Here is a 27,304-nt window from a genome sequence, read left to right on the forward strand (position 1 = left end):
AAAGCATACAACTCAGGATCAGACAAATGAAAGAGATGCATAGAGTAAAGTATTGAGGGTATGGGGGAACACAGAGCCTCCATGACCTCTCTGGGCACACCACCCTCCGACACGTCTATGTGTTCACCAACCTGGAAGCTCTCCAAACCCTATCATTTAGAGATTTTTGTGGAGATTCCATTACATAGGCATGATTGACTAAATCATTGGTTATTAGTGATTACCTGGTTTCCTGCCCCTCTCCCTTCCTCACAGGTTGGGGGGAAGTGGAGGCTAAAAGTTCCAAACCTATAATCACACGATTGGATCCTCTGGAAACCAGCCCCCATATGAAGCTATCTAGGGTCGGCCAAGAGTCAGGTCATTAGCATAAACTGAAGTGTGATGGAAAGGGAATAATTATGAATAAAAATGATGCTTCTCTCACCTCTATCACTTGGGAAATTCCAAAAGTTTTTGAAGCTCTTTTTCCAAGAACCAGGATGAAGACAAAATATATATTGCTTATTATATCACACTATTCACATCCTAGATCCATTAAATTGCTAGGGCTTGTAATTTGGTGATATCCCATCATTCCTTCTTCATTTATTACTAAAATACTTCTATAAAAAGACCTATTTGTTACGCAGTAATACAGTTTATATAGAAAAGGGAAAACAGATGCTTAATTTCTTTTTTTTTCTACTCATTTTCAAAATGAGCTGCTTCTCCAGAATTCTCCAATAGCGATCAATTAGTTGCTTTTCATTTCTTAATCTTATAGACTCATGGATTTAAACATACTTCATGTGTTTTAATCCACTGCCACTATTATTCTTATTGGTAGTCAATCTGTATCATCTTTGGCCAGTGGGACCTCTTCAGGTTGACTCCTGAATCCTTCTGACACTGCCCTACCTAGTCTTTGATAGCTTCCTTGCTATCTGATATGATGTTTCAGACCATCCTAAAAATTTCCTGCTCCAAAGCTAGGATCAACCATTTCCTAAGGAACCTCATTCCTTTTAGTAGGAAATTGTATCTGGATTTCACAATCTGAGAGTAACACTTGTCAATTCATTAATTTATCAAACATTTTCTGAGCAGTTAATGTGTGTCAGTCACTGGATCTGGCCTTGAGGAAACAAAAATAGAACACAAACTCAAGGAGCTGACAAACCAGTGGCATATACTTAGAAAGAATAGATAACCAAGAGATGTAGAACAAAGCAAATAAGCTCTAGGCGAAATAATCCATTTGGAATTTATCTGGTCAGGTAATACCCTTTGATCTAAATAGTACTCTTAGAGAGAAATAAGGGAGAGATCTGATTCATAGTGACAGTTAGAAAAAGACTCACAAGACTATACCTATACTATGGCTAAGAGAACAGAACTGAATCAGTCTCCAGTGTAAAAGCACTCCTGCTTACGAATGTCAATCAGAGCAGGGGAGGAGTCGGAGGAGGGGGGGGACCAGACTTATCTTCAGGTGTATAGAATTACACAAAAGACTGAATGCCTCTCTCAAAGAATATTAAAGGTCCTTGCCAAAATAAGGAAATATTTTCCTTCCAAGCATGGATATTCTTACTTACCAGTGTGTTTCTCACATTTTATACCATACTATCTCAAAGATTAAAGTAAAATACTCCTCAATCAAAAATTGTTTTGAAATTTGCAATCTTTCCATTCACTAACATTTCACTTCCAACTAGAAATTACTTACAAAGCAGCTTACCTTTAGTCTTTCTTATTAATTTTCCAACTTCTCCATTTTCTACTTACATTCCTCCCTCTCTTTCTTGAATTTCTTTCTTCCTAACTCTCTGCAAAACACAGCTTATCCAGGAACCCCACTTAAACCAATAAGAAAAGGATAGAAACGACAAAAAGAAACTGGTTTCCCGTGTCAATTTTAAAAGGAAAATTCCTTTAACACAGTATCTAGCATTCTGTGTTCTCAAAAAAAAGGTAAATGTTAACCTATTTGTGAATGTTACATGCTGTATATAAGTTACAAAAATAAAGCAATATAATGGAAAATAATGAAATCGCCTACCTTTCAGCACTAAATGCTGACTCTGTGTCAATGTACACAACAGCTCCTCCTAATCCGCCCACGTCGACGGGTATTGTAGCCAAAACACTCATCATTATACAAAACTGAGTTTTTCCACAACCTGGTGGACCTGTAATCTAAAAAAAAGATATTTGTATAAACATCACAAGCTATTCAAAGCAAAATCCTCTTAAGAACTTGCCACATACACAGTCGAACTAACCTGAGTTCCTGGAAAGAACATTCTAATACATCCATCGTATGTAATGAATTAATCTTTCCCCCATGTATCTGGATTGGTACTAGTTATGTACCATCCTTGGGAGAAATGAGAAAATAGTCACTCAAATCATCCTCTGTGTTCTGTAGTTCAGATGAAAAACTTTGGTTGAGAAAGGCTGGAGGATTCATTTATACATTCACAACTTGGAGTTCTATACCTTTTCCTCATTAAGACATTTATAGAAGGATCTTGAAAATATTTAGGATTTAATAACTGGTTTAGCATTTGGTATGAATTGGGCTTTCAGAATAATTTTGTAATAGTCCCATTAAAAGCTACTTTGATCTTTATTCTTAACAGTAAAGTATTTAGGGGTGAAGAGTACTGACATATACAGTTTACTTACAAATGGTTCAGCGAAACAACTGTGTTGTGTTTATGCAGAAAAAGAGAAAAGCAAAAGTAATAAAATTCAACAATTGTTGAATCTAGGTGATTCTTACTTTGAAATGTATGTTTTGAAATTTTAGTTGTTGGAAAGCTATTTAGAGATTATAAAATTTGAAATCAAGAGGATATAGATGGAAAAGAATAATAAATTAATCACATGCATATTCAAGTCCAACTGGAAGTGGTTAACAAAAATTAATTTGAAAATGTTAAAAATATCCCCTTTAAATATACGCTATTTGTCACACTGGCTGTAGCATCCAAATTTTAGGAACCAAAACACTATCCCTTTTGAAAATAACATTAATGAACAATTTTTCACAATAGGAAGAATGGAAAAGAAGAGAAGGGAGGGAGGAGAGAAAAAAATCTCATGTAGAGATCAAAAAAGTCTGAGCTAAGACTGAGATATACTGTAGTTAAGAAGAAATGGTCTCAGATATGTCATGAGCAGGAAGATACAAAGAGGGGTGATCCATGAGTCTAAATCATGTAGGCCAGTGGTTCTCAAACTTTAGTGAGCATTAGAGGCACTTGGCAAGGCTGTTCACCAGCATTTCCAGTTCAGTAGGCCTGGGATGAGGCCTGAGAATTTACATTTTTAATAAGGTCCCAGGTGATGCTGATGCTGCTCTACCCTTTGAGAACTACTGTTTTAGCATTTAGACTAAAGATAAACTTCATTCATCAAGGCTCAACATTAAAAAACAAAGGCTCACCAGTTAGAAACTATGTGCTAATTTATAACCTCTAAAACAATGATTTAGACTTTAAGGATAAGTAAGTGCTGCTACCAGTAATAGTGTGCCAGATCACGAGTGATCAGTGAAAAGGGGTCTCCAAACTTCTTTGATTACATATTTTGACAAACAAATAAAAATTTAGTATGATCCTCCAATATATGCATATTTATTATATTATACTATTTTACTAATATGTTCTATACAGTATAAAACATACATAAAATAGGAATTAAAAAATAAAAAATTATAGGCATTTAAAATTAGTTTATATACTTATTTATTAGTTGTACAGATCTTTTCACTCATAAAAGTTATCAGCACTTTAGTGAAGCAATGACAATAACAACAATAACAAATGAAATTATATTTTTTTAAATATTGATTTAAATATTTTGTAATTCAGTGATTGAAATGTCAGGTACTAAGTTCTACTTATTTCAGTACTTAATTGCAATGGCTGTACAGTTGAGAAAGAGATAAATGCAAAAATGCAAGGACTTAAAGAAATATATCATTCATTCTATTTCCTAAATCACTATTTTCATTTTTTAATACCTCCCATCAATTAGTAAAAGTTTTTGGCTAATAAATTTCTATCTTCCCTCATGTCAATCAATTATTCTTGCAAACTAATAGAAAGACATTGCATTTTAACATTTTTAACAATTGGTTTCAAAATCAACTGACTTTTTATTTGGAAGATTTTTCAACAGCATAGAAAATAGTGTTACAAATTTTTTAAAGTGTGCAGATAGCAAAGTTTTCACAAGACACACACTTCTTTGACAACAAAAATCACATGATAAAAGAAATATTTCCAAGCAGTGATTTAAAAAACACTCTCTCTGTATTTTAATCTCTGTCTTTAAAAAGGCAGTTACTTCCTTACTCATTGTAAAAACACAGGCTTTACTTGGAAGAGATGGAGTAAGAGTGTTCCATTGTTTGATGACTGGTTGGTTGATATGTAGCATATTACACAGCCATCTTGGCATACAAAAAGGGTCAGCAAAATTGATATATCTTATCTTTTCATTTAAAAAAATGTTTCACCCATCTTTAAATTCAACAACTTTTTTACAATCTATGCCGTGAAATAACCAAAGAAGCTCTGGTGATTCAAACGATTTTCATGGTCCCACCTCATCTCATTACAGAGTACTATGGAGATTCTGTAATTTACCAGCCAGGTTTTTATAAAAATTAACAACATTGATACTGTCCTGAAGCACTCTTCATACATCTGACATCAACTTCTATGTTGCTATAGATTGTTTAAAGATGATGCAACACAAAAGTTCAAAGAATTTTACAAGGAACATCCATATACCCACCACCTAGACTCTGCAATTACCGTTTTTGCTATTACTATACTACACTTTACTAATCTACCCATCAATCCATCCCTCCATCCATTCATCAATCCATCTTAAGTTTTTTTAATGCATTTCAAAGTAGGTCAAAAACATCAACATACTTTCCCCTCAAGTTTAGCAAATACATCACTAACCTGAGTTTAATACATATGATTCTTTTTTTTTTTTTTGAGGTAAATTTTGCATACAGTGAAATGCACATATCTTAAGTGTACCATTTGATGAGTTCCAACAAATGCATACATATATCCAATCTAAACCCCTATCAAGTCATAACATCACCATTACTCCCAGGAAATTCCCTCAGAAACATTGTTTTATATTCAATAAGTCATTTATTTTTGAGAACATATCTTTCCTGATACATCTTTACTTTCATAGCACAAAAAAAAAATTTAATTCTTCATGTATTTCACTACTGAAACAGAATCAGCTAATACAATAACCTGGGCCACATTAGAAACTTCTATACTTTAATTATATAGCATCCTTGCACACTGAATAATTTGCTTTAATTCTTGATGCTTCAAATTATCTGTAATGATTTCTATACATGTTCTGAAAGTATTTATTCACAAACAAATCCATTTAAGTTGTTGCCATGTTGTTTCCTATGTTTTATTTCATCCATTTTACTGTAACAGAAAAAACGACTATGCCTCTAACGTTATTTATTAATAATGTATTGCATTTGGTCTTTTGCTATTACCCCAAAAGAGGTTTTCAATATCTATCATTAATTTTAGTGAAATTTTTCTAGATATTGAATTATGTATCACATGACTTTAAACATCACTGAAAAACTTGTGGAAGTTTGTCTTCCCGTCCTGTGTGTGGATATAATTCCATTTATATGTTTATATATTCCATTTATATAACTGTCTTCTTTATAATTTCAAATTTTTTGGATGTCTCCTCAGATGGAATTAGATTGTCATTGATTTTTACTCCATTAGTCATAGGAGAATCACAGCTCTGACTTTTATGTGCATGTGGTTCACTTCTGCTCACAATATTGGCATTGTCTTCAATACAGTTTCTTTTCAGAAAACTTTTTATGCCATTTGTCTGTTTTGTGAGATTTGGTTTAGTTAAATCCATAAACCCACCTAACTAGGTACATGTAGAACTATAATTCATCCCAATATGCCAAAAATAAAGGTAGAAGCAGGGTGCCTCTGTCAACCTTCTGTATTCTTTTCTCATGACTATACCTGACATGTGATAGTCTGACATACAGACCAAGTGAGGATGCCAATATCAATCCATTTATTAAATGTTAATTAAGGTTTATTTCATTTTTTAGATTGAAATACCAATAAAAGTTCTAATATTCTCTTCCCACAACCTAAGGGACCATCTTATATACTCTGCTTTGGAGACTGATACTTTTAAAGAGCCCCAGACACTTTTCACAGACCTTTTATTGTTATCAAAGACAACATGGATCAAATTAATCCTCAGAAATCAGAGCAAAGGAAACTTCTGTCAGTAAAATTTGAAAGTGGATTTTGAAAATGAGACATGGTTACACTTCAGAGTGCTAACTAATGGTGGAACAGAGGACTGCCTTTCTATAGATACTCTCTACATGCCAGGTTTTAGATATGTTCTAAGATTTAATGAGCTTAACTCATTAAATATTTTGTGATTTTTTAGTGGAAAGGTGAAACAAGTCATCATTTTAATTAAGATGATATATATGAAAATATTCAGCAAAGTATCAAATACCATGAAAATGTAAAGTATTATCTTATTATCCCATCTTCAAAGAAAATATGGAAAAAAATATTTGAAAAGTTAAACAAGTGCAACTGGCATTTTTCCTACTTCATTATTTTTACGTACTGATTCAGTATAGACTTGGGAAAAGTAGAATATGATGTGAATAACATTATAAGATTTCTGGGTTTGTTTGGTGGGTTTTCTGGTGTGTTTTTTTGTTTTTTGTTTTACTTTGCATTGGAATTTGGATAATAACATTTACTTTAAACTCCAATAACTAATTTCTAATTCTTTAGCAATCTCAGATCCCCTTCATACATTTTTTCCTCTCTTCCTGCCTCAAAAAAATTATGCTATACACAATTTTTATGGGCTGGCTGGAGTTAAATTTCATTATTTTTTCAGGTTTACTTAGTGGGTTAAAACATTTCAACATTAATAATTTTTAGCTTCAGATAGTTTAGCTCTGAATTCCAACAGCCAAACCACAAAATTTCAAGTTGTGTTCAGTTCCCAGGTTCAGCTCCAATGGTGGTTAGAAAGAGAGAACATGCCAAACCAGAATAGTCTAAGTTATTTGCTTCCTGGAAACTCAGCTAAATACAACATTTACACACAGAAGACACCAGTAAAATACAATTAGCTTCATCTAGGTAGAGCCTGAGTTTCAACTCTGCCTGAGAAATGTAAAAGAACTGAAAGAAAACAACCAGTAGGGAAGATCACTTGAATATCAACAAGGAAGCAAATATTAATAATTGGCTTGAAGAGGAAAGAGAATTATGCCCAAGAAAAGAAAGTCTAATTGTACTAAAGTAAAAATGAAGCCTACTCATTTTCATCTTAAATGAGATTAAATGGGTGAGATGAATGTGAAACCTGGAGCTGCTAGGACGTAAAATCTTAGCAAGTTAACTCTCCCACATTCAAGATGGGGGCGACAGGATGGGGCAATCTGCCAAGCCAATACTTTGCAGAAGGAAATTTAAGGACTGTCTGGCTCTCATCTGAGAAAAGAGAACGTGGAAACTTCAGATCATCTTTTAATGACCATCCTCCCCCACCCTGCATCTAACTACTTGTCTCCATTTGCTCTACTAATACGTAGAATATGATTAGGTCTTCAGACCTACAGAATCCATCTTAAAAATAAGTGACTGACTCTCTAAATCCTAAAACCAAAACCAAAAAAAAAAGCAATCTCAGAGAGGCCAGGTAGCACTTTGCCTTGTGAAAGAAACCTTGACCTTAAATTATTTTACATCAACATGTGGAAGATTTTGTATCTTGGATTCTCTCCACTCACTCTTATTTCATACTGATTACTGCTGTTTTTGAAGTAAATGGAAAGGGAGGCAGAAAGAGAAGGGGGGGAAACGGAGCAGAAAAAAGCAGGAGGACATGGGAATGACAAGTACCCCAAGCTGCATCACTAAAAAAAAAAAAAATCAAACAGTAGCAAGGGGAATAATCACTCATTTAATAATCATGTAATATGTGCTGTTAGAAAGACTCTATGAAAGCTTTATGGAGAAAGAAGTTTATTTCTAAATCAGGGAGTGAGTGAAGAATTGTGGACAACGACCCAATCAACCACATGTGCTGAACTCCTGTATTAGGACAGAGGCCTGATTATCTTGCCTTTCAAAACACTGGGCAGGATAAACAAGTCATGTCAGCAGACTATATTCATGGAACACCAATTAGAAATCTCTCCCTAGTTTTCCTACTGCTGTTGTTGCACATGGAGCAGACCTGAAGCTGTCTGCAGCTTTAAGGAGATGAGACCCACCTTGGCCAACCTGCAGATCCATGAGCAAGAAAAATAAATGTCTGCTGCTGTTGTAAGCAGTGTAAGCAACCCAAATTGACTAATAAAGCACTTAGGTCTCACATGTCACTGCTCATGCATCTCTATTACATGCCTGGCCCTTGCAGTCATTTGAGTTTCCAAGCCCTGCCTTATTATCTCCTGTGATCTTCTAGGCCACCGCTAACCCTGCCAATGAGAAAGAAAAAGAACTGCAATATTTAACTGTTCTGCCAAACTAGGACTCTGGTATCCTGCCTTTACCTTTACGGGACAGTACGATAGTCACTCCCAAAGTAAAACTGCCCCATTCAAGGAGGACACCTCGTCTCCTTAAATAATGAACAAATCATAGAAATGACTCAGGAAATACAATTAATTTAGAAATGTGCTACACTGTTTCTTACTATTTAGAGCAGGGATCTGGGTATACTCATCACTGTTAAATGTTGTAAAGATCTGGCAGTGCTTCACAGGTTTACTCTTCCAGAGGTTCTCTTGAATTAAGATATGCAGATGTTACATCTCTTTTTGTTGATATGAGCTTGGACCAGTTCTCTAGTCCTGTAATCTCTAGATTACAATATGAAAATACTTTTTTTGATGATCCCTTTAAATACAATCTTAATTTTACCTAGTCACATTAGCATCTTTATCACGCATTCTCAGCAGGAGTGATATTGACCCCAAAGGTGAAGCTTGGTTTTGATGGGGGAGGGCAGGAATTTTACTCTTTTTATGTATAAAGCACAGATATACATAAAGTACATAAACAGATATACAGCATATCTGTGGTATTAAAATCTCATGTTGGGTGGGGGTGGGGGTGATTAGGAAAAAATGTCTGAAAAGGCTCCTTAGGGGGCAATAATGAAAAAAAGGGTTGAGAAACACTGATCTGATCTATCTTATCTCATACGAGACAGCTACCATTACGTGGTTTGATCTCCATGTAATGCAAAGTTTTAAAGTTTAAACTTCAAATGTATCTTTACTACCAATATTCAGTTATAACAGATGCAGGATTCTCTGTTTATGTATTCCATAAGTAAGGAATTTGATGTTCTCAAGGAAAGGGACAAAGCCCTGCAGTTCACTCCCACTGGTGATTCAGCAGACTTGGCTTCTCTTTGATTTCTCCTCTGTTGCTTCTGCTTTTGGCATGAGTAGTACTTCTCTAGTTCCACTTTTAATCTTGGTGCTGTAACTACTCAGTTACACAGATTCAGTGAAGTTCACATAAATCAAAACTGATGATAAATAGATTAGGGGATTTTGAAGTTAGAGTCAGGAAAAAGAAGCTATAAAAATGACAGCAGAATGTTTCCAGATTTCTTCTTTCTCCCTCAGTCATCTCCAGATCTAGTCTAAGTTTATTCAACCAGATGCCTTATCCCCCACCTCCACCAGACCTAACTTCTACCTGATATTCGGGACTCTAGGTTTGACTTCTAACCAGAAGCAAAGATCGTGCAAGGCAATTAATTAGACACCTCCCTCCATTGATATCTGTATTAGTTCTCTGTTGCTATGTAATAAATTACCACAAACTTAGCGGCTTTAACACAACACCCATTTATTATCTCACAGTTCTGTAGGTCAGCAGTCCTGATGGGCTTGACTGGGTTCTCTGCTCAGGGTCTCACAAGGCCAAAATCAAGGTGTCAGCTGAGCTGGGCTCCTATCTGGAGGCTGGGGGTTAGTATCAACTTCCAAGCTCATTCAGGTTCTTGGCAAAATCCACTTCTCTGCAGTTGTAGGTCTGAGCTCCCTGTTTCCTTTCTGGCTATGATCTGAGGGCTATTCACTGCCCCTAGACGCCACTTACATTCCTTCCCACATGGCCCCTTCCATCTTCCAAGCAGCAATGGCATCTCTAGTCCTCCTCTTGTTTTGAATCTTTCTGGTTCCCTTTCTTTTAAGGGCTCATGTGATTCGATGGGGATAATCTCCCTATCTTAAGTAAACTGTGCCATATAACAACCCATAATCATGGGAGTGACAGCTCATCATATTCACAGGTTCCAGGGATTATGGCAGAACATCTTTGGGAGGCCATTTTAGAAATTCTGCCTACCATAATGTTTCTGAGAATGGAGAGGTAATATATTCAAGTTTTTAAAAAATTATACATGCACACACACACATATATGCATACATACATATATAAACACACATACACATATAGTCATAGCCAGCCTCTAAGAAGGGCCCAATGACCTTTATCTTTGGTATTCATGTCCTTCTGTAGTCCCCCCACCCTCACTGCACCAGGTTGCTCTGTATGAGTAACAGAATGTAGCAGAAGTGATGATATGTATGTAACTTCCAAGGATAGGTCATAAAAGACATTGCCATTTCTACTTTGTTCTCTTAGATCATTTCTCTAGGGAAAGTCAGCTGCCATGTCATGAAGACACTCAAGTAGTCCTGTGAAGAGGCCCATGCGGCCAATTACTGAGTCCCCTGCCAACAGCCAGGACCAAATTCCAAGCCATCTAAGCGAGCCATCTTGGAAGCATCTCCCTTAGCTCCAGACAAGTTCTCAGATAACCACAGCCTCAGCCAATACCTTGACTATGGACTCATGAGAGACCAAAACCAGAAACACCCAGCTAAGCTGCTCCTGAATTCCTGACTCACAGAAATTGTGTAAGATAATAAATACTTACTGCTGTTTTTTAGCTACTAAGCTTTGGAATGATTTGTTAAACAGCAATATATAACAAAAAATATATAAATATGTAGACATATACATATAGATATTAGAGATATACAACTTTAAAAACATATAATAAAAAGAACTCCTAAAAGAAAAGAATCACTGATGTTCATCAATAAAAAATCAATTAAGGTGTGACATCAGCATCATGGCGGAGTGAGCTTCCCCAACTGAACTCTCCCCCTCTAAGACACAACAAAAAGGACATTCATATTCCAACAGAAGCTATTCACACGACACAGGGGACGTGTGAGGCACCCAACCAGCCGTACACCCAAGGACTGAGGTGCTGGAATCCCCAGAATAAGTCGAAGGAGGTAAGAGGAGCTCCCTTCCTTCCACAAGGACTGCGACCCAGATACTGAGACCACGTGGCTCTTGGCAGGAGGGGAGTGCGGCTCGCCACGTGAAAACCAGCGCTCTCCAAGACCCCTCGCAGCCTGTGAGGACCCCCTATGGAGGGAGCAGAACTGCTGCGAGGGTAGTTTCAACAAGCTAGCCCCTCAGGAGAACAGAGAGCAACAGCGAGGCGAGAAACCTCGGAGATCAGGGAGGCAAAAGTAAGCACCCCTCCCCCACCCAGCCCACCCGACTGGCGCTTCAGCACAGCAGCGCTTCAGCTCAGCACAGTCCCCAGAGGCAGCAGCCCCCAGGCACCCGGGACCCACCAACAGGGGCAGCATGACCATGCCCTACCCCCACAGGCAGTGTCCCCCAGGTGCCCGGGCCCAACCAGCAGCGGGGCAAGCCTGCGCCCCCGCACCAGAGGCAGCTGCAGCTCAGGCCCCACCACACCACAGCCCCAGCTGCTCCAGCTGGACCAAGCCACGGTCCCAGCTTGCCCAGCTCCACCATGCCACGGCCCCAGCTCTGTCAGCTGGACCGTGCCCCGCCTGGCTCCAGCTGCTTCAGCTTGGTCTGTGTACAGCCTCCAGATGACTTGGCGCCAGCAACTTCGGCCCACCGTACTCCAGTTCCAGCTTCTTTGGCCCAGCGGTGCTCCAGCTCTTCCTTCTTCGGCCCAGCGCACTCCAGTTCCAGCTTCTTCGGCCCAGTGGTGCTCCAGCTCTTCCTTCTTCGGCCCACCGCATGCCAGTTCCAGCTTCTTTGGCCCAGCGGTGCTCCAGCTCTTTCTTCTTCAGCCCACCGCACTCAAGTTCCAGCTTCTTTGGCCCAGCGGTGCTCCAGCTCTTTCTTCTTCAGCCCACCGCACTCCAGCTCCAACTTCTTCGGCCCAGTGGTGCTCCAGCTCCTCCTTCTTCAGCCCAGCACACTCCAGTTCCAGTTTCTTTGGCCCAGTGCACTCCAGTTCCAGATTCTTTGGCCCAGCGCACTCCAGTTCTAGCTTCTTTGGCCCAGCGGCACTCCAGCTCTTCCTTCTTCAGCCCAGCGCACACCAGTTCCAGCTTCTTCAGCCCAGCAGCGCTCCAGCTCCTGCTTCTTTGGTGCAGCAGCACTTCAGCTGCAGCTGCTTCAACCCACCTGCACGCAAGCCCCAGCTGCTTTGGCCTAGCTGTGCTCCAGGCTCAGCTGTTCCCATGCGTCCCCCCCAGCAGCCTCCACTCAGCCACACCTCAGATCAGCCAGGGGCCGATGAGAGTGCCCGCGGATTGAGGCGGGCCACAATACACAGCCCTTGACCCCCACCCAGCAGTAGCAAGAGGAAACTGTGACCATATAGTTTCACTATGAGGAAAAGTAAGCCAACACCAACAGGCGCCATGCAAAAGTATATTAAATCTCCAGACCAAAAGGAAAATGACAAATACCCAGAAATCAACCCAAAAAGCACAGAAATGCATAACCTTAATGACAGAGAATTCAAAATAGCCATCATAGAAAAGCTTAATGAAATACAAGAAAACACAGACAGACAATTCAATGAAATCAGGAGTTTCTTCACAAAAGAGATTGAAACTATAAAAAAAAAAATCAGAAACCATAGAGATGAAAAACACAATAGAGGAGACAAATACAAATCTGGAAGCCTTAAGCATCAGAGCTGACAATATGGAGGAAAGAATTAGCAATATTGAGGACAGCAATGCAGAAATGCTCCAGATGGAGGAGGAAAGAGAACTAAGACTAAAAAGAAATGAAGAAACTCTTCGAGAAATATCCAACATAAGGATAATAGGTATTCCAGAGGAAGAAGAGAGGGAAAAAGGAGCAGAGAACTTGTTCAAAGAAATAATATCTGAGAACTTCCCAAACCTGGGAAAGGAGCTGGAAATACCAGTGAATGAAATAAATAGATCTTCTAAATATATCAACACCAAAAGACCCTCTCCAAGGCATACAGTAGTAAAGCTGGCAAAAGTCAACGACAAAGAAAAAATATTAAGGGCAGCTAGACAAAAAAAAATAACACACAAAAGATTTCCTATCAGGCTCTCAGTTGATTTATCGACAGAAACTTTACAGGCTAGGAGAAAGTGGAAAAATATATTCAAAATTCTGAAGGACAAAATCTTTCAGCCAAGAATACTCTATCCAGCAAAAATATCCTTCAGATATGATGGAGAAATAATAACTATCCCAGATAAACAAAAGCTAAGGGAGTTCATTGCCACAAGACACCCACTACAAGAAGTGCTCAAGAAGGCCCTCATCCCTGAGAAAAAAAAGAGAAAGGTGATTCAAAGTTTTGAACAAGGAGGAAAATAGGTTGACAAAACCAGAAAAATTACAGTCCTCTATCAAAATAGATTAGCAAACACTTAATTATAAAACCAAAGATCAAGGGAATGTAAGCACCAAGCATTAATATAACCTCATCATGTTAAACATGAACTCACAGCACAAGAAGGAATAAGATGTGACAACAATAACTTAGAAGGGAAAGAGGAAAGGGATCGAATCGACTTAGTCTAAGGGTATAAGAGGCCGTCAAAAAATGGACTATCACATCCACGAGATGTTTTATACAAACTTCATGGTAACCACTAACCAAATGATCAGAACAGAATCATACATGATAAAGAAAGAGAAAACTAAGAGAACTCCCATACAGAACTACCAAACTGAATTGGTAGTCCAAAACACATGGGATGGGAAACAAAAGAAATGCAAAAGAACTGGAAAAAGAGTAATAAAATAACAACAACAAGCCCCCATATATCAATAATTACCCTAAATGTAAATGCACTGAACTCTCCAATCAAAAGACACAGAGTGGTGGGATGGATTAAAAAATAAGACCCAACAATATGCTGCCTCCAGAAAACACATCTCAGCTCTAAAGACAAACACAGGCTCAGAGTGAAAGGATGGAAGAGAATACTCCAAGCTAATGGCAAACAAAAGAAAGCAGGTGTTGCCATATTTAGACAAAGATGACTTCAAGATAAAACAGGTAATGAGAGACAAAGAGGGGCAATATATTACGATAAAAGGGACACTCCACCAAGAAGACATATCACTTTTAAATATATATGCACCCAATACAGGAGCACCAAGGTACATAAAGCAACTATTAACAAACCTAAAAGGAGATATTAACAACAACACAATAATAGTAGGGGATCTTAAAACCCCACTCTCATCAATTGACAGATCATCCAGACAGAAAACAAATAAGGAAATAATGGACCTAAACAAAAAACTAGATGAAATGGACTTAACAGACATATACAGAGCACTCCATCCAAACACAGAAGATTACACATTCTTCTCAAGTCTGCATGGAACATTCTCAAGAATAGACCATATGTTGGGAAACAAGGCATGCTTATATAAATTTAAGAAGACTGAAATCATAACAAGCATCTTTTCAGACCATAATGCCATGAAGCTAGAAATCAACTACAAGGAAAAAACCAGGAAAGTGACAAAGCTGTGGAGACTCAACAACATGCTACTAAACAACCAATGGATCACTGATGAAATTAAAGGAGAAATCAAAGCATATGTGGAGACAAATGAAAATGAAAATACACCATACCAACTCATATTGGATGCAGCAAAAGTGGTCCTGAGAGGGAAACTCATAGCAATACAGGCCCACCTTAACAAACAAGGAAAAGCCCAAATAAGCAACCTCAAACTATGCCTAACAGAATTAGAAAAAGAAGAACCAACAAAGCCTAAAGTCAGCAGAAGGAGGGAAATAATAAAGATCAGAGCAGAAATAAATGAAACTGAAATTAAAAAAACAGCAGAAAGGATCAATGAAACAAAGAACTGGTTCTTTGAGAAGATAAACAAAATTGACAAATCCTTAGCCAGACTCACCAAGAAAAAAAGAGAAAAGGCTAAAATAAATAAAATTAGAAATGAAAAAGGAGAAATTACAACATATAGCACAGAAATACAAAAGATTATAAGAGAATACTATGAAAAACTATATGCAACAAATTGCACAATCTAGAAGAAATGGATAAATTCCTAGACTCATACAACCTCCCAAAACTCAATCAAGAAGAAATAGAGAACCTGAATAGACCAATCACAAGTAAAGAGATTGAAACAGTAATCAAAAACCTCCCAAAAAATAAAAGTCCAGGAACAGTTGGCTTCTCTGGAGAATTTTACCAAACATTCAAAGAAGACTTAATACCTATCCTTCTCAAACTATTCCAAAAAATAGAGGAAGATGGAACACTTTCCAACACATTCTACGAGGCCAACATCACCCTGATACCAAAGCCAGGCAAAGACAACACTAAGAAGGAAAACTACAGAGCAATATCCCTGATGAACATAGATGCAAACATCCTCAACAAAATATTGGCAAACCGAATACAGCAATACATTAAAAAGATCATACACTATGATCAAGTGGGATTTATACCAGGGACACAGGGATGGTTCAACATTCGCAAATCAATCAATGTGATACACCACATTAACAAAACGAGGAATAAAAACCATATGATCATCTCAAGAGATGCAGAGAAGGCACTTGACAAGATCCAATATTCATTGATGATAAAAACTCTCAACAAAATGGGTATAGAAGGAAAGTACCTTAACATAATAAAGGCCATACATGACAAACCCACAGCAAACATCATACTCAATGGGGAAAAACTGAAAGCCATCCCTCTGAAAACAGGGACAAGGCAAGGGTGCCCACTCTCACCACTCTTATTCAACACTGTACTGGAGGTTCTGGCCAGGGGAATTAGGCAAGAAAAAGGAGTAAAAGGAATCCAAATAGGCAATGAACAAGAGAAACTCTTGCTGTTTGCAGATGACATGATCTTATATATAGAAAACGCTAAAGAATCCATTGAAGACTATTAGAAATAATCAACAACTACAGCCAAGTGGCAGGGTACAAAATCAACTTACAGAAATCAGTTGCATTTCTATATACCAACAACAAACTAACAGAAAGAGAACTCAAGAAGACAATCCCACTTACAATTGCAACAAAAAGAATAAAATATCTAGGAGTAAATTTAACCAAGGGAAGTGAAAGACCTATACAATAAAAACTCTAAGACATTATTGAGCGAAATCAATGATGACATAAAGAAATGGAAAAATATTCCATGCACTTGGACTGGAAGAATAAACAGTTAAAATGTCCATACTACCTAAAGCAATCTACAGATTCAATGCAATCCCAATCAGAATCCCAAGGACATTCTTCACAGACATAGAACAAAGAATACTAACATTCATATGGGGCAACAAAAGACCCCATATAGCTAAAGCAATCCTGAAAAAGAAGAAAGAGGCTGGAGGCGCCACAATCCCTGAATTCAAAACATACTACAAAGTGATAGTAATTAAAACAGCGTGGTACTGGTACAAAAACAGACACACAAATCAATGGAACAGAATGGAAAGTCCCAAAATAAAACCTCATATCTACAGGCAGCTAATCTTTGACAAAGGAGCTGAGGACATACGGTGGAGAAAGGAAAGTCTCTTCAATAAATGGTGCTGGGAAAACTGGACAGCCACTTGCAAAAGAATGAAAGGAGACCATCTTCTTTTGCCATATACAAAAATTAACTCAAAATGGATCAAAGACCTGAAGGTGAGACCTGAAACTATAAAACTCCTGGAGGAAAATATAGGTAGTACACTACTCGTCATCAGCTATAAAGGGATCTTTTTGAATTCCATGTCTACTCAGACAAGGGAAACAAAAGAAAAAATAAACAAGTGGGACTTCATCAGATTAAAGAGCTTCTACAAGGCAAATGAAACCAGGATCAAAATGAATAGGGAACCCACCATCTGGGAAAAAATATTTGCAAACCATATATCTGACAAGGGATTAATCTCCATAATATATAAAGAACTCACACGACTGAATAACAAAAAAACAAACAACCCAATCAAAAAATGGGCAGAGGAAATGAACAGACACTTCTCCAAAGAAGATATACAGATGGCCAATAGGCACATGAAAAGATGCTCAACATCACTAATCATCAGGGAAATGCAAATCAAAACCACACTAAGATACCATCTTACATCCGTTAGAATGTCTATAATCACCAAGACAAAAAGCAACAAATGCTGAAGAGGCTGTGGAGAAATGGGAACACTAATCCACTGCTGGTGGGAATGCAAATTGGTGCAGCCTCTATGGAAAACAGTATGGAGATTCCTCAAAAAATTAAAAATAGAAATATCTCATGATCCAGCTATCCCACTACTGGGTATCTACTCAATGCACCTGAAATCAACAATCCAAAGAGGCTTATGCACCCCTATGTTCATCGCAGCATTATTCACTATAGGCAAGACATGGAAGCAACCCAAGTGTCCCTTGACTGATGACTGGATAAAGAAGATGTGGTACATATATATCATGGAATACGACTCAGCCATAAAAAAAGACAAAATCATCCCATTTGCAACAACATGGATGGACCTGGAGGGTATTATGTTAAGTGAAATAAGCCAGAAAGAGAAAGACAAACAGTGCACGATTTCACTCATATGTGGAAGATAAACCAACACACGGACAGATAGAACTCTTTGGTGGTTACCAGGGGCTACAAGGGTGGGGGGTGGGCATAAGGGGTGGAGGGATGCACTTATATGGTGATTGATAAACAATAATGTACAATAAAAATTTCCCAAAAAAAAAAAAAATCAATCAATCAAGTCGAAAAAAATCATATTCCTTAAATGTACTATTTGATCATTTGAAAAAACAAACGGCATACGAATGAAAATAAATACTGTACCCTGGAATAGCAATAACATTAGAAGTTCCTCAAATATGGCTGATTGCAAGATCAAAGGGTGGAGTATAGGAGAGGCCGTGGGAACCAAAGCATTACAGTAAACAAGCACTATGTAAGGGCTAAAAAGTAAATAAATGAAAACAGATCCACTCATTCAACTAGTATTTATTAAGTACCTTCTACATCTGCTAATACTGTGGATGTAATAAAAAGAAGAAAAAGACATAATGCCTGCCCACTTGAAATTTATTCTCCAATGAGGAAGACGTACATTAAAGAATCATACAAACAGTAAAACTGTTCACAGTGACAAGTGCTACATAGAAGAACCATAGTACGTGGTTCAGTTCTGTGGGAATACATGACAATTCTCAATGTGTTAATTTAAACATAATAAAATAGGCTCAAAATATACAAAGTAATAAATAACAGAACCACAACTAAATTTGTCAACTCAACGATATAATGGACTATTTTAACAACTCTCTCTGAACTAGTATTAGGTCAGGCTGAGAAAAAAAATCAGTAAAGAAAAAGAAGACTTGAACAACTCAAATAAGCTTAATTTAATGGTCATATGCAGACTACTCAAGTATTAGAAAATGATCATTCTTCTCAAGCACACATGGAACATTTACAAAAGTTGATCATATATTAAACCTTAAAACAAGTCTCAGAAAATTTCAGAGCAAGGACATTCTTCACACAAGCTTCTCTAACCAAAATGCAATTAGGTTAACAATCTAAAGTTTAAAAGAAATTTTTAATTAAACAATTTAGATACTCAAAAATTCCAAATAACTGATGAGTTAAAGAAGCAATCACAATGAAAATTTTAAAATATCATTAGAACTAAAAGAAAATGAAAACATTTCATATCAAAAGAGAATGCAGCAAGGGAAATTCATAGCCTTATAAGCTTAGAATAGAAACAAGAAACACTGAAAATTAATGGATTAATAGAAAATTAATGTGCAATTTAAGAAGCTAGGGGGGTAAAAAGAATGATCCCAGAAAAAATAAAATTTGATAGGAGATAATAAGAAAATAACAGAAATCACTGAAATAGAAGACAAAGAAAAAATAGAGAGGACCAGCAAAGAACAACAACAAAAAGTATAGTTCTTTGAAAAGACTATAAAATACTCAAACTGTTGACCAGATTTTTTAAAAAGAGCGAGAGAAGACAAAGTAAGTAATATTAGGAATGGAAAAGGGGATAAAAACATATATAAAACCAGATTTAAAAGCAAGGAGTCTACAATGAATAACTTTATGACAATAAATTTGAAAACTTAAAGAAAATTGACAAATTCCTTAAAAATATCATTCACCAAAACTACTCAAGAAGAAATAGAAAATCTGACTAGTCCTATAATCATTAAAGGAATTGACTTGATTTTTTAAAATCTTCCCACAAGGAAAATACCAGGATCAGACAATTTTTCAGGCAAGTTCTACCAAATTTTCAAGGAACAAATAATTCTAATCTTATACAAACTATCACAGAATATTAAAAAAAGGAGATATTCCACAATTCATTCTACCAATTAACTCAAAATAAATCACACAAAAATGAACTCAAAATGGATCATAGACTAAGCATAAAAACTAAAACTATAAAACTCTAGGAAAAAAACATAGCAAAAATCTTTCTGTCCTTGGCCAAAATGTTCTTAGAGATGATATCAAAAGCATAATGTATAAAAGAAAAAAATTGACAAATTGGACTACACCAAAATTAAAAACTTTGCCCTTCAAAAGCTACCATTAAGAAAATGAAGAAACAAGCCAGACTGGAAGAAAATAATTGCAAATCATATATCTAATAAAGGACTTGTATCCAGAACATATAAAGAACTCTTATAACTCAACAACAAGAAAACAACCAACCAATTTAAAAACAGGCAAAAGGTTTGAATAGACATTTCACTAAAGAAAATATATAAATGGCTAATAAACACATGAATAGGTGTTCAATATCATTAATCACTAGGGATATGCAAATTAAAAACACAATGAAAAACCACTACACATCCACTACAAGAGCTAAAATCAAAAAGGTAAACAATAGGGGCTGGCCCTGCAGCTTAGTGGTTAAGTTCAGCACGCTCTGCTTCAGTGGCCCGGGTTCAGTTACCAGGAGCGGACTTACATCACTCATTGGCAGCCATGCTGTGGCAGTGACCCACATACAAAATAAAGGTAGATTGGGGGCTGGCTGGCTCAGTGGCACAGTGGTTAAGCTTCGGCAGCCCGCAGTTTTCAGGTTTGGATCCCAGGCACCGACCTGCGCACCGCTCGTCAAGCCATGCTGTGGCAGTGTCCCATATACACATGGAAGAAGATGGGCACACATGTTAGCTCAGGGCCAATCTTCCTCAGCAAAAAGAGAAAGATTGGCAACAGATGTTAGCTCATGGCCAATCTCTCTCACAAAAAAAAAAAAAAGTAGAGGAAGATTGGCACAGATGTTAACTCAGGGTGAATCTTCCTCAAGCAAAAAGAGGAAGATTGGCAACAGATGTTAGCTCAGGGTGAATCTTCCTCAGGAAAAAAAAAAAAAAGGATAAACAATACTAAGTGTTGGTGAGGACTTGGAGAAATGAACCATCATGCATTCCTGGTGAGAATGTAAAATAGTACAGCCACTTTGGAAAATAGTCTGGGAGTTTCTTAAAAAGTTAGACATATATCTATCATATGATCTAGCCATTCCACTCCTAGGAATCTACCCAAAAGAAACAAAAACCCAGATCCATACAAAGACATGTCCATGAATGTTCATAGCAGCATTATTCCTGATAGACAAAAACTGAAAATAATCCAAGTACCCATCAACTGATGAGTGGATAAATAAAATATGCCATAGCCCTACAAGGGAATACTTTCAACAATCAACAGGAGCAAACTACTAGTACATGCTACAACATGAACCTCAAACACATCATGCTATGTGAAAGAAACCAAACACAAAAGACTACATACCATATGATCCCATTTATACGAAATGTTTAGAAAAGGCAAATTTATAGAGACAGGAAGTAGATCAGTGGATGCCTAGGGCTGAGAATGGGAGCGGGATTAACTATAAATGGGCATGAGGAAACTTTTTAGGATGATGGAAATGTTCTAAAACTGGATTGCGGTGATCATTTACTACAAATTTACTAATATAATTGAATTATAGTTACAATAGTTGAATTTTACAGTATTTAAATTGTACTTTAATAAATTATTTTTTAAAACAGCAAAATGATTTATGAAAAGATAGTCAAGCTCATTAGTAATCAGGGAAATAGAAATTAAGATCATAAGGATGGGGAGAAATTAAGAAGTCTGATACCAAGGCAAGATGACAAGGAGCAAGAGGAACATAAACAGGCACAACCACTCCGCAAAACAATTTGTCCTGATTCTGCAAAGTTACATATGCACATACTTTATAACCAGCAAATTATTCCGAGGTAGATACCCTAGATAGGGGCCAGACAGTAAACATTTTAGGCTTTGCAGATCATGAAGTCTCTGTCACAACTAAATCAACTTGGCCTTGTATCATGAAAACAGCCACAGACAAAATGTAAACAAATGAGCTTAGCTGTGATACAATAAAACTTTATTTACAAAAATAGGCAGCGAACTGGATTTGACCACGAGCAGGAGTTTGCCAGTCCCTGCCTTAGAGAAATTCCTGTGCATGTGATCCAGGAAACACGTACAATAGTTTTCACAGGATTTGTTTATATTAGCAGCAAACTGGAAACAACCCAAACGTTCACTCACAGGAGAAGGCATGAATAAATTGTGGCATATTTTCAAAATGGAATATGATACAGCAGTGAAAGTGAATTATATTCTTGCTATGTACAACATGAATGAATCTTAGAAAACAGTATTAAGTGAAAAAAGCAATTCATAGAAGAGATACAATATGATTTAATCACAGATATGATTTAATAGAACTCAAAAATAAGCAAAACTAAATAAAATGTAATATTTCCTATGTATATAGGTGGTAAAGGAAAACTATAGGTCTAGGCAACTATCGGGAAAAAAAGTAGAGGAATGATAGGAATTCAGGATGGAGGTTACCTCCCAACAGAAGGGCAAAAATAGGCTTAGGGAGGAGCCCACAGTTGGTTTCAGTGGTTTTGGCATTGTTCTGGTTCTTATATTGGGTCATAGGCTCATAAGAGCTCATAACTTACATATGCAGCATATATTTAATCTTGTATACATAAAATATACACTAAAATTTTGTTTTTTAATAAAAGGTAAACAGAAATACTCCTTGTACTCAGCTGAAATATCCCAAAAAGACTGAAGAGGTTACCTGTAGCTGAACAGAAAGTAGAGAACTTGCCACTAACAAGCAGTCAGGGTGTTTATATTCTAAGTCAGCCAAGTAAATCATGACAAAACACCTAAATGGCTTGTAACTACCACTTGGATTCAGAATGAATTGATAAAAGCTAAGTGAAAAAATATTGAAAATTGTTCTAAAACTTAAAAAACAAAAAGTAGTTGTTGGTTAATCTTCTTCAAGTTCAAATTTTTTGCTATTTAAATAAGTTTATAACTGTGGATCACTATCGTTAGAAACCTATTTGAGCAAAAGTCTAACAAGATGACAAAAAGATTATGTAAAATAGGATTCTGGCACCATCTGGTGGCAGTACCCTGCAACAGCAGGTTCTTTTTTTTCTTTTTTTTTTCTTTTTTTTAAGATTAATTCACTCATTCATTCATTTACCAGCTATCTAATAGGCATCTACTGGGCATAGCACAACACAAATTTTTAAATCTTTCTTGGAAAACAGGAAATAAAAGAAAGTATAGTATCTAAAACAGGAAATAAAAGAAAACAGGAAATAAAAGAAAGTATAGTATCTAAAATAGTATAGTATCTAAACCTGTTTTATTTATTTATTTATTTATTAATTATTTTATTTATTTATTTTTTCCCCCCAAAGCCTAAGCAGATAGTTGTAGGTCATAGCTACACATCCTTCTAGTTGCTGTATGTGGGACGCGGCCTCAGCATGGCCGGAGAAGCGGTGCGTCGGTGCGCGCCAGGGATCGAACCCGGGCCGCCAGCAGTGGAGCATGCGCACTTAACCGCTAAGCCACGGGGCCGGCCCTCTAAACCTGTTTTAGATACTATACTATACATAGTATGTATACTATGTATACATCTGTACTATAACCTGTTTTAGATACTATTACAAGGAAAAAAATCTACAGTTAAATTTATAACTATCAGAATGTAAGAATCTCTTATTTAGAAGTTAGCTTAAAGTATCTATGCCCCTAGAACTCTAGTGTATTGGTAAATCAATACCCCTAGCGTATTGGTAAACGTAGTCTATCGAGTCACCAGATCAGGACCAGTAAGCACACCAATGCAGTTTTCAAGGAAAGGAACCGTGGCGGCCTTAACATGTCCTCAAATTCTTGACACTTTCAAAGGGTAGAGTCTAATTTCTCTTTCCTTGAATGTGGACTAGACTTAATGACTGGCTTCTAATGAAGAGAATGTGGCAGAAGTAATGGTGTGCACCTTCTGCAGCTAAATCTTCAAAGGCACTGCCACTTCCATTGCGCCTTCCTTTGGATCACTCACCCTGGGGGAAGTCAGCCATTGTGTCATGAGGAGACTCAAGCAGGCTGTGGAGAAACTGTTTGGGGAGGAACTGTGACCTCCTGCCACCAACCAGTACCAACTTGCCAGTCATGTGAGTGAGCCCCCTGGGAAACAGCCTCCAGTCCCCCCAAGCCTTCAGATACCGCATCCCTTGCCAATACTGCTGAGCTAAGCCACTCCCAAAGAGACCAAAATAAATGTTTATTGTTGTTTTAAGCCACTTAGTTTTGGAGTAATTTGTTATGCAATGATATATAACTAATACAACAACCTATTACTTCATAGAACCAAATTTTATCTACAGCAGGAAGTAAAAATTGCTCACTTCAGTTTAATACTATAATTTTCCCACATTAATAAAATTCCAAATTTTCTTTCCTAATATACTAAAGTAGTGATCCTTTTTGAATTCCTCCAAATTGTTTCACATTATTTCAAAATATTCATCACTTTCTAGTTGGAAGAAAACAGCAACCTAGGCAGACTTCAATCAGCAAGGATTTTTTTGAACATCTTCCTTTTGATGTATTGTACGAATAGGGTACATCAAAACAACTGTGCTAGGTACTGACTGGAGAACCATGCCCCTGAGGTACTTATCATTTAATGTAGATTAATATTCATGAAATAATTTATGTTTTTTACTAAATTTTTTCCCCTGGCTCTGAAGGTTATAGGTCAGCAGAAGGTTTGAGAGTTTCTCCTTTACCTCTGTGAGAGATCCACAAGCCACACCACCATGCAGGGCTTCATCCAAAGCAGAAAGGGTTGTAGATAAGAATGCTGGTGACAGAGCAGCAGACCTTTGTGTCTTTATCCCATAAGCCTGAACAAGAAAAAGATTAAGTTCTTTTCAACCTTCATATCTATTCAAAAACATAAACCAACTCTAAACCTCCAAATTTTAGCAGCTAGAACTCCAATCCATCTTTTTTTCCTCTATTATTTATTTGTTCAACAAATATTTACTCTGTGTCAGGAACTTGGGGATATGATATAACAGACAGAGCCCCTGACCTCACAGTACTTATAGTCAACCAGGGACTATGAAATTAGGACTAGAAACTGTGCAATTACAATACAGTTAATAAGAGAGATCGTGATAGGGAAAGCGGAGACATAGAGACAGTGTACCTGATCTGCATTTTGTGATTCAGGAAGGCTTCATGGAAGATCAGGACATCTAAGCTAAAATCTGAAACAGCTGTTAGACAGGCAAAGGAAATGTGCATGTTCCTGCCAAAGAGACAGAATGTACAAAGAAAGGTCAAGAAGCAAGAGAGGAAATGGAAGCTAACAAAAAATAAAGAGTTTTTTAGAATGGTTGAAAGATGGAGTGTGTTTGTGGTGTGGCAAGCAATGAGGCCGGAGAAAACAAGCAGGGACCAAATCCTGAAGAGCCGTGTTGAAGTTTGGACTTTATGCTGAGAGCAGCGAGGAGCGACGTGATCAAGTTACCATTTCAAACCGAGGTTGGTTTGCGAGGAATAGCTTGAAGGTAGGTGTGGTAGACTGATCCCCCCAAAAGAAATCCACATCACATCCTTAGAACCTGTGAATGTTAATCTGATTTGGAAAAAGGCTCTTTGCAGCTCTGATTAATACGATTACACGTCCACTAGCAACGTATAAGAACACTTACCTCTCTACAACCTCTAACATTAAAAATTACTACTATTTTATTAAGTTGCCCAAATAAACTGAGGTCAAACCACAGAACCGTAATAATTCATTCATTCAACAAATATTGAGTGCCTACTGCATGCCATAAACTATGATAAGCTCTGGGCATACAGTGGTGAACCAAACAGACATAGTTTCTGCCTACTTAAAGTTTACAATTTAATAAATCTATGTCTCAAATCCAAGGGTCCTCTGCCTTTGTGAGGATGTAGGAAGACCAGCATATTAATATTTATGAGCCATAAATGTGCCCACTCTTGTCTCATCTCACCTATTGAATTCTTAGATCAGTGAAACCATGGATTACCACAGATTTTTTTAAGGCTATATTTAGGCACATGAAATAGCTAGAAAAGCTACAGTAAAAGGCATATGCTTCGCATTTGATTTAGAAATACCAGAATATTGTCTACAATCTATCAAGCAACATGGGTGGGTGTGGGGACACTTTATCAAACATGTAAAGGCAGCCCAATCTGTTAACATTAAAGTACTTCCTTTGCAACTATAAGTGTCATTACTAGAATAATAGATTTGGTGACTCAAAAAAATAATAAAATGAACCAACAGAACAAGACTTCAGAAGTAACAGTATGTACATAAATGAAACAAAGAGGAATATTGTGATATGACACTCCACCAGTTTTTCTTCTACTTTGGTGGTTGTTTCTTCTCAGACTCGTCATTGTCTAATCTGTTTTTAAATGTTGGCTTCACTCAGGACTTGTCTTGGGTAATACTTACCTTCTTCCTGTACATACTTCCTAGGCAATGACTCATCCATTCTCATGGCTTTGACCATCATATTTACACCAATGACTCCCAAATGCATACTTCTAATGCAGCCCTCTGCGTCAAGCTGCAGTCCATGTATTTAACTGCCTTCTCCACATTTCCACTCAGTGCTTCACAAGCACCTTCAATTAGACAAGTACTAACTGAATTCATGACCCGCCTCCCTCAAACCTGATCCTCTCCCAGTATTTCTTATCTCAGGAAATGCTACCACCCAGTTTCTCAAAGCAAAAATCAAGACATCATCTCTGACACCTTCCTGTCCCTCATCAGCACCCACAGCCAAACAATCACTAAATCCTACTCATTCTACCCCCTAAATATCTCTCATGTTAATTGACATTACATCATCTGCATTAATACCACACTGATAATCCATGTCACAATCACTTCCTGTCTGGAATACAGTAATAGATACATAACCAGTCTTCATGAATATCTTTTTGATCCTTTTCAATCATTTTCCTACATTCAAGACTGAATTTTTAAAAACACATGTTAGATTATACCCTTTTATGATTTCTCATTGCTCTCAGAATAAAGTCCAAAATCCTTAACATAGTCTGTGGGCCCTAGTGACCTGACTCCTGCTTACTTCTCTAGCTTCATCTCTTGCCACTCTCTTCCCCAATGTTATGTTCCATTCACACCAGCCTGGCTGCATTACCATACAAACGCCGTTCTCCTTCTCTTCACCCAGCCTTTGCATTCATTCCTCCCACTGCCTGTGAACTCTTCCCACTCACCTCCCTTCCCAACCCCTCTGCCTCTCTCTCTCCTATTCATCCTTCAGGTTTCAGCTTAAGTGTCACTTCCTTGAGGGATCCCTTCCTGACCTCTCAAGTAACGTCCTCTGTTATTAACTTTCAAAGCTCATTGTATTCTTCCTTCATAGGACTTATCACTACAATTAACTAGTTATTTATGTT

At 37.3% G+C, this 27,304-nt stretch overlaps 1 protein-coding gene across 4 annotated transcripts in view; it reads right to left on the reverse strand.

Annotated features, from left to right (window-relative positions):
• RAD51B (RAD51 paralog B) overlaps positions 1 to 27,304 on the reverse strand; it is a 579,835-nt gene that overhangs the window by 546,648 nt on the left and 5,883 nt on the right. For all 4 annotated transcript variants that reach the window (XM_087448333.1, XM_087448336.1, XM_087448335.1 and 1 more), the window contains exons 4-5: positions 24,607 to 24,723; positions 2,045 to 2,181 (exon numbers count right to left, since the gene is read on the reverse strand). In XM_087448333.1, coding sequence (XP_087304459.1) covers positions 2,045 to 2,181; positions 24,607 to 24,723 — 254 coding nt within the window. The remainder of the gene's footprint in view (positions 1 to 2,044; positions 2,182 to 24,606; positions 24,724 to 27,304) is intronic.

The sequence above is a fragment of the Ceratotherium simum genome, chromosome 24 (genome assembly GCF_057802395.1).
Source record: "Ceratotherium simum simum isolate JZ-2026a chromosome 24, ASM5780239v1, whole genome shotgun sequence".
NCBI classification, from domain to species: Eukaryota; Metazoa; Chordata; class Mammalia; order Perissodactyla; family Rhinocerotidae; genus Ceratotherium; species Ceratotherium simum.